The 8,814-nt window shown below is 32.1% G+C and overlaps 1 protein-coding gene across 1 annotated transcript; it reads left to right on the top strand.

The window, feature by feature from the left end:
• Positions 1-390: 390 nt before the first annotated feature.
• Positions 391-1,449, top strand: LOC134694345 (uncharacterized). The gene has a single exon (XM_063555350.1). It carries the CDS (start codon positions 391-393, stop codon positions 1,447-1,449), a length of 1,059 nt encoding a protein of 352 aa, XP_063411420.1.
• Positions 1,450-8,814: the final 7,365 nt, after the last annotated feature.

Raw genomic sequence — 8,814 nt, 5'->3', positions numbered from 1 at the left:
TGGTTCTGTAAAAGTCACGACGAAGTCCTCTGTGTAGCGTGCGTCCTGTCAAAACACAAAGCATGTACTGATGCCATACCGATTAGTGCCAACTCAGCAAATACAAGGCAATCAACTGCATTATCCGATCTGGAAGAGACGATTAACGGAACTCTACGTAACGTAAAAAAATGCATCAAGAATCGTAAATCTGCTTCAAATTAACTCGAAAAACAAGAATTGGAGATTAAAACCATGTTTCATGAAACGAGAACGAACATAAATAGCCACCTAGACAGGTTACAGGAAAAACTGTTATACGAACTTAGATCTTCATCTGACACTTGTAAATAAAAATATATCAAAATCCTTCAGAAGCTTAAATCAACAGAAGAAATTATTACCAAAGTTATGGAACAAACAACACATATGAAACAATTTTCTTCTGACATACAAGTGTTTCTTGGAACGCGTCAGGTCAGTAGGCAGATCTTACGCGAGGTAGAATCAACCAAGAGCAAGTTTGAATCTTCCAAGAACTATGAATTAAAAGTATCTATGCATAGCTTAATCACAATATTATCCAACGAACTTGAAGAGTTTGGTAAAATAAAGGTGTCAGAATCCGCCACTAACTTCGATTTCAGAGACCTAAAACTTGATCAAGCTCAAATTGAGACCATCGTCCCAACGTCAAGAAACATATCAGACATAAAGCTGCAGCTAATTAAATCATTTCAAATGAAGAGTACACATAAATTGGAAATTACAGGTTGCGTCATATTGCCTAATGGTAATTTGCTGATGGCGAATGACACAGAAGAAAATCATTTAATAGAATACAGTGACGCAGGTGAACATATCCGTGACATCCCAGTATCTGGCCCGCCGTATGATATTGACAGGATAGATCTTGATCGTATTGTTGTGACGTACGGGGACGCATTATACATAGAAATAATGAATTGCAAGACTTTCAACGTTGAAAAAAAGATCAGTCTCCAACATAGTTGCTTAAAAGTATCTCAGGAGGATGGTCGACTTTACGTAGTATATGGAAAAGCTAAAATACAAGTTATGGATATATCCGGAAATCAAATAGAAACATTAAAAATAACATCAGAAGGTATAACTTGTATCAAAACGAGCAGACAAAAGATATATTACGCAGATTACAGCACGAAAGAAGTACACTGCTTTCGTTTGAACGGGGAAGAATTATGGAAGTTAGAATGTGACTCTATAAAATTTCCTTACGATATAACATTAGACTCATACCATAATGTTTACGTTGTAGGTTGTGTTTCCAATAATATATCAATTATACAACATGACGGGAAAAACAGTAAAACATTACTGACCGAATCAGATGGCCTATATCATCCAACAGCTTTGGACTTTGATACAGACAAAAAAACATTACTCATATGTAATGAAGAAGGAAATGTTGCCTTGTACAAATTCGTTTAATAGCTTTAATGTCCAGATGATATTGATCTGTGAGATTTGCAAACTAAATGTCTGTATTAGTGTGTGTTATTTCACTTTATAACAATATATTTGTTTTGATTTGTTTAGCTCTGGAATGTTTGGTCAGAATAAATGCAGTATAATTCTATTTGATTTTTTAAATAGTTTGGTAACGGGATTATTTCATGTCATTTTTACATTTTTTGAACACCAAAAGAGACAATAACTCAAAATATGCATCTTAGATTTCCGTTTTGTTATTCCAGTGGGTCGATACCTCATCAAGTGGACTGTTTGTCTACCCCGAGGGTAACACCAACCAAGTTGAATACTTATTATTTTTTTATTTTTTTTAATCTTTAAGTGATTTGTTCTTCCCATGTTTCTAACTGGAATGTTCCGTTTACATCAAAGTTACATGCATTACCCTTTGAAGATAAGCTTATATGTTTCGAGTGTTTGACGCCAATATGTTTAAATTGTTTGTTTTGGTTTTTTTATTTATTTTGAAATTATTCTAGTCAGTTTACTTTTACCAAAACATTGCATGGGACAATGGCTGATAACGGAAATGTTTGTTATTGTACTAAAGATTATTAAGGAGACGCAATGAATATAAATGTCAATTGTTGTATAAAAAATATTATAATAGGTAAAAAAAAAAAGGTCAACCATATGAAAAGAAAGATGTAATAGGTGTTAAAAACAATGAGTTCGACAATTTCACAAGGCACACGTCCATAGTGGTTTTAACGTTTTACCTATGGATGCCTGACAAAGGCAAAGGTAATATATTTGGTTAGCTTGCTTGTTAGCTGAAGTGTGAAGTCATTATTAGGTCAGATATACCCCTCATGTCGAAGTAGCCTCGTCCAACAGATAGATAGATTGATTATTTTTCAGACAAGTCTCGTCTTATAGGTGGGTACTTTACCTACCATAATAATGACTGCACAGTTCAGCTAGTAAGCAAGCTAACCAAATTTATTATACTTCACGTTAAAATGCCATATTTTGATTGGCTAATACGAGGGTGTCATTTTACTCTATCACATAGCTGAGAGGGTGACAATTTTTTTGAATGTTACCCTCTCGTCTAAACCAATCAAAAATCGACAATTTAAAGGACAATGGATTGAATTTACATCAAGTAGATGAATACAATGCTTAAGTTTTACGTTTTGGATCAATTTTATTATTTAACTGTCAAAATAAAAAAAAAAAAACATCTTGTTGTTTATTTCTAATACTCGTAACGTTGTTATGTACGTGACGTCATAGAAAATCCTTTTGATATAAAATTAATCTGTAAAAGACAAAAAAATGGTAGGACGTTCAGTATAATAAATTAAATAACACATAGCTGAGAGGGTGATATAGCAGATTGGTACCCCTTGAAAAAGCATTGTCAACCTTGGCTTCGCCGCGGTTGACAATGTTTTCTCGGGGTACCAATCTGCTCTATCACCCTCTCAGCTATGTGTTATTTATATAATATTACCTTTGCCTACATACTCAACGTAATCGACTATAATCACGGGTTGTAAAGTCGTCATATCGAGGGGCATTTAGTACAGTGATTTTGTCATAGTTTGGTTAAGTTAGACATGGTTGTGTTGAGAGTTTTTATTGACAATCAATGACACAATATAAACATTCGGATTTTTCGCTAAAGGAACTTTTGAATATAAATTTAAGCGGGAAAGTATCTTTGTTTATTGCTAATGTATTTTAGTACATTAAAGTTTTCATCATATAGTTATAGTTTGACACAGAATAATGCTAGCGTATGTCAAAACTTATAAATTGTTGTTCGTTACTAATGCATAAAGTACCGTTATTTTTTCACTGTCTGTTACATCCCATATTTCGTTAAGGTTTATATCTGCCGTCAATTATTTCTAAAAACACCTACATTTGCACGAAATTTAAGATAACAGAAAATTCGGTGTCATGGTTTGGTTCATTAGTGTCATGGTTTATTTCATGTTCAACATGGTTCAGTTATGTGATTCCTGTCGTGAATGATGGACGTGTTACGATCAAAATGAAGAGACATTATGTACAACCATTAAAATACTGTTTAACAGTATATTTTCGCTGATACTTTTTTCGTGTTAAACCCATTCTATCATATTTTGAGTCAATATAGTGTCGCTATTTTCTTATGTTGTTGTTTTGTTCCCAGACGAGTAGATCTGAGATTTACATATTAACGATAATCTACTACTCACAAAAAATCACCGCTCGAGAAAATAAGTCGCTTACAGTAAAGCTAAGATGTTATCATTATAATTATCATAATTATAGAACAATTTCACTCAAGTAATATAATAATGATTTTATTTCAATAATAGCAAATTTCTTTTTAATTGCTGTATTCGGAATACAATATGACATAAGAAAGCACATAGTAATATACAAATATTAAATACAGTATGATTTCCAATGAGACAATTATCCACCCTAGACCAAATGACGTAAATGTTAGGTTACCGTACGGCCTTCAACAATTAACAAAACTCATACCTCTTAGCAAGTAAATAAAGGCTCCGGAAAAATTAAAGATAAAGCAATTCAAATTAGAAATTCTACAGCCTGACTTATGTTCAAAACAAAAAGCAAATAATAAATATGATATACGGGGAAAACGACAGCCAGTGCATCACAGACTACACTTTATACAAAGTCATACATACATAATATAACGGTTTTTTAAACGTTTACGGGCTCCCAATAAGTCCCCTGTCTTAATCTGGGCATACAGGTCACAGCATAACAAACTAGAAAAAAATAAAAAGGACTTGACTGGTCAGATCGGTACAGAGAAAAGAAATAAAATAACTAAAAACATCAAAGAAAGAACTGATCTGTGAGTATATTCCAAGTCAATAACAACTAATAAAAAAATAGACAAAAGGTTTCTTTTATTTATTTCAGAATGGAACACTGCTACCAAAAAATTAAATCACAAAAAAACTGAACTCAGAGGAAAATTTAATCGGAAAGTCCATAATCACATGGCAAAACCAAACGACAAAACACATCAAAAACGAATGAACAAGAACTGTCATATTCCTGACTTGGTACAGGCATTTTCAAATGTAGAAAATGGTGGATTAAACCTCTCACTTTGTTGACAGTCTCATTAAATTCCGTTATATTAACAATGATGCGTAAACCAAACAGACATATCAAATAAAAGTCAAAATATGGGTACAGCAGTCATCACCGTGTACTAATTTTAAAAGGAACAATTTAACAGAACACAAAAACATCTATCTACAAACACATTCATTGATTCGTGTGTCTGACGTCAGAAATATTCATCTTATTGTCTGAGATTTCTCGCCTTGTCGAGGCTGTACACAGTTTAAATATACTTGTACTGAGCACAACAGTACATGTTGCGTTGAATTGTTTTAATTATGTTTTTCAATCACATTAACTTATAAAATATGAAAGATATTCAATCATTTTTATTCGTTCGTAAAATTAGACATTATGGGTCTATTTAAAATTCAAACATTTAAATTCCACACCGTGAAATTAATTTTCATATTAGGTTCACTTAAAGTTTACCAAATAAATTAGTTTAAACTAATGTCCAGGTTAACATTTTGCTCCGTGAATGTCCACTCGATATCGTTTGTTTAATCTTATAGGTGAGTTATATATATGTATCATGGACGGTATCATTTCTATGAAGGTGGACTCTGACGGAGATAATCATCGTGAAAAATGATTAATGACGTCTACTTAGAGTTGCAAAACGTAACAGTTAGAATTATATATTTGAGAGTGCTAACAATTCAATTTTTAATATAAATAATGTTTTCAAGGGGCATTACTCTTTTAAACGCCCGATATTTCCATTGACCCCGTTTTGCGTAAGGCGTGGTACAAAAATATATATATGTACGATTTGTCGTTTACGCTCAACAAATTTGGTTAAAAGACTTGCTTTCTTCTTTAGCCAATTAGTTAATTGTGTAACTTTAATTTTTGACAATCGCTTTCAAACAAAATATCAATTTTTTAAAGTGCCACAAATATGTATTAATTTTTCTCTACACCATGACAACTGTTACCAAACCCATGACGAAATTATACACTCTTAACTGAACCATGTCAATCGTTTAACCGAACCATACCAATTTGGATATTTGGTCATCCTGCGTCAATTTCATAAAAATAACAATTTCAATTTAGATAGTTTGATTTACAATATAGATTCAAACATATAAATTGCTTTTTATTTGCTCATTTGAAAAGAACTGAGTCAATCGTTTTGGGAAGTAACATAACTTATCCATGAGCAACTTTACCAAACTATGACTAAATCACTGTACTAAACGCTCCTCGATATGACGACCTTACTACCCGTGATAATGGTCTTTCATTAATAGCAATATATTTTTTTTATTTCTATATGAACATGTAGACAAAATGTGCGACTGACATATTACAGTATAAGCCTGGAATATTTGGTCTTTTAATACAGAACAAAAATCATTTATTAACATTATAGAAATACTTTTTACTTGTTTGGCTTTATAACTATTTTGATCTGAGCGTCACTGATGAGTCTTGTGTAGACGAAACGCGCGTCTGGCGTATTAAATTATAATCCTGGTACCTTTGATAAATATTTACCTTTAGATCTGAATTAAACCCACTTAATTAAATCTAAATGCTTTATATTCACATTTTCCAACAACAGAAATATTTTGATTTGAAGTAGATGAGCAATCCGCCACCGTTCATAGATTTATCTAACGCTTTGTTCAATCCAGAAAGTTTTGACTAGATTTATAACTACACATCATTTTACTATCAACTATCAACAGGGGCCCGGTCCCTCCAGCCCCCCCCCCCCCCGGATCCGCCTATGGATCCAGAATTCTGAACAGATTTTAAATACAAACAGGTTTTGTTTAATTAAATTGTATATTTAAAATGGATGAATTTACGATACATGAACAACTAAAAACTAATGTTGCTTTACAGTGAAAGGCATCGTGTAAAACTAATTCTAAAAATCGCGCTTTTTCACGGTGTCACATGATATTTTATATTGCAACCAAGGTAAACGTTGACGTGTCCAGGTATAAACTGATAATATTACACAGGTAAGCAGATGCTTTTTCATTTTTCATTTTGTTCACCGTTTTATACCTGCAATAGTACCAAACACATTCAATTCTGACAAAACATGTGTTCAAGAAAATGTCGGATTTGTATGCAAGACAAATTTTGGTTGTAAATGCTTCACTTAACAAGATATTTCTTAAGACATGTTTAGGTTATCTGAAATTTGTATTCAACCACTGAATATGTCTACACTCTATATTGCGCAATGTGGAGATCATAAGTAAACACAATATGCAAGGTGTGAAAAATATACTTTTGTATTGACCATTTCACTACAAACCAGTAAAAGTCTGGAATGTCCTATTTCTGGACTCGACTCTACCGATAGTTACTCGACCACTCTGAAATGGTCTGAATTTTACTCGACCCTAGTCTTAACAATACTCGACTGTACTGATTTGTACTTTACCCTTATCTTTGACATTTAAGCTAGTCTGAACTATTACTCGACCAGTCTTCAACAGTCCCAACCCATTCTCGACCTGTACTCGACCCATTTTGTTTAGTCTAAACCATACTCGACCAAAGGTCTAAACAATATTCGACAAGTCTAAACAATAATTGACAAATAGCCTCTACTTTTTTTATTTCAACTGTTTAAATGCATTTCTTTTTAACTAACATTACAACAGCCACAACAAAATAAAGATATATATAAAACAGATTTTTACATCCTTACATGATTCTCAGATTTATCAAATAGAGATAGGTGAATCAAATTATCTTATATAATATTTATATTTTATTGATTTTACAGTTTTAGTGTTTTGTTAAAAAAAATATTGTGTTTTACATAAGAACCACACCCATTATACTGAGGGTAGTAAAATCTTATCAAGGTGCTTCTTGTTTGGCATGTTATGTTTCTCAAACTTAATGTTTCTGAATAAAAACTACATAGGTTATATGGTCACATACAATAGTTATATAATTTTCTTTTAATGAGGTTACAACAGCCAACAAAATCACTGAAATATAAGTGATCTATTAAATGTTTACTAGAACTTTGCAACACATTTTCTTTTTTAAAAGTTTATCAAAGGTTGCTATGGACGTTCATCATGTTGATATTAAATTCTTGGTTTTACATAACATGCAATGGTATCATTTTAAAGATTTATTATAAAGTAGCTGTATTTATTTTATATTTATTTTAATAAAAACAAATGTTTACCACTTGGTCTTGTATGGTTCAGATTTACTGACTATGTCGAGCATGGTTTAGACTATGTCGAGTATTGTTCAGACTAGGTCGAGCATGGTTCAGGTTATATCAAGTATGTTTCAGACTAGGCCGCGCATGGTTCAGACACGTATAAAATGGTTAGGTACTGATCGAGTTAAGGTCGAGTACAAGTCAAGTTCAGACTGTTAAGTATGGTTCAGACTACAGTCGAGTTAAGGTCGAGTACACGTTCATTACTATTAATTATGGTTCAGACTACAGTCGAGTATTATCAAGTATATTGAAGACCAGTTCAGACTGGTCGAGTACAGATATAGGCCATTTCAGACTTTTACTGGTTTGTAGTGTTTTTCCATATAAATTATGGAGATGTGTTATGAAATTCAAACTAGCATGTTTATTTTTGCTTTAAAATGTAGGTATTAATATTAACATAATAGATACTCTCTAAATCATAAATGACAGCGTATCGAAGAAACGGTACTATTTTCCATTTAAATGATATCATGCATTTATTTGACAAAGATAGTGTATTTTCATTTAAATGTGTATTAACATATATGAATGAGATATTTATCGTATAGTAACAAGAACGCAGTTTTAAATGGTTAGCATAGTTCATCATTTTCATGCAAGGCATCTATTGTTAATGAGTTTCAAATTTGCAGTTTTAAATTGCAACAAATACAAGTACATTGATTTTTCTGAACAAATCTGAAAGACTGAAAATAAATTGAACAAATTTAAATGTCGTCTGAAATTTCACAATAATGTGAGCCTATCAATAATAATTTACACAAAATGTGCTATAACACACAAGTTAAATGTATTGATCATCATTTAATTTTTTATGTACTTTGTGGTTTCTTATTTCTGACTTATTTTATTATCAATTCAAGAGAATCTAAGAGTAATTTCGTCTACAGATGTTTCCATGTATAGTTGAGGGGGTGGGAGATTTATCTAGACTTGGGGATTAAAGAGGAGGCCATAATTTTTGCGCAAATTCGTAAAAGGGTCTTTAT

The sequence above is a fragment of the Mytilus trossulus genome, chromosome 13, assembly GCF_036588685.1.
Source record: "Mytilus trossulus isolate FHL-02 chromosome 13, PNRI_Mtr1.1.1.hap1, whole genome shotgun sequence".
Lineage (NCBI taxonomy): Eukaryota > Metazoa > Mollusca > Bivalvia > Mytilida > Mytilidae > Mytilus > Mytilus trossulus.
Note: the sequence above shows the minus strand (reverse complement) of the source record. Positions and strands in the feature narration are given on the sequence as shown.

What these genes read in the sequence shown, in the direction of transcription:
- LOC134694345 (XM_063555350.1), top strand. Translation starts at nt 391, where the DNA reads ATGGAACAAACAACACATATGAAACAATTTTCTTCTGACATACAAGTG.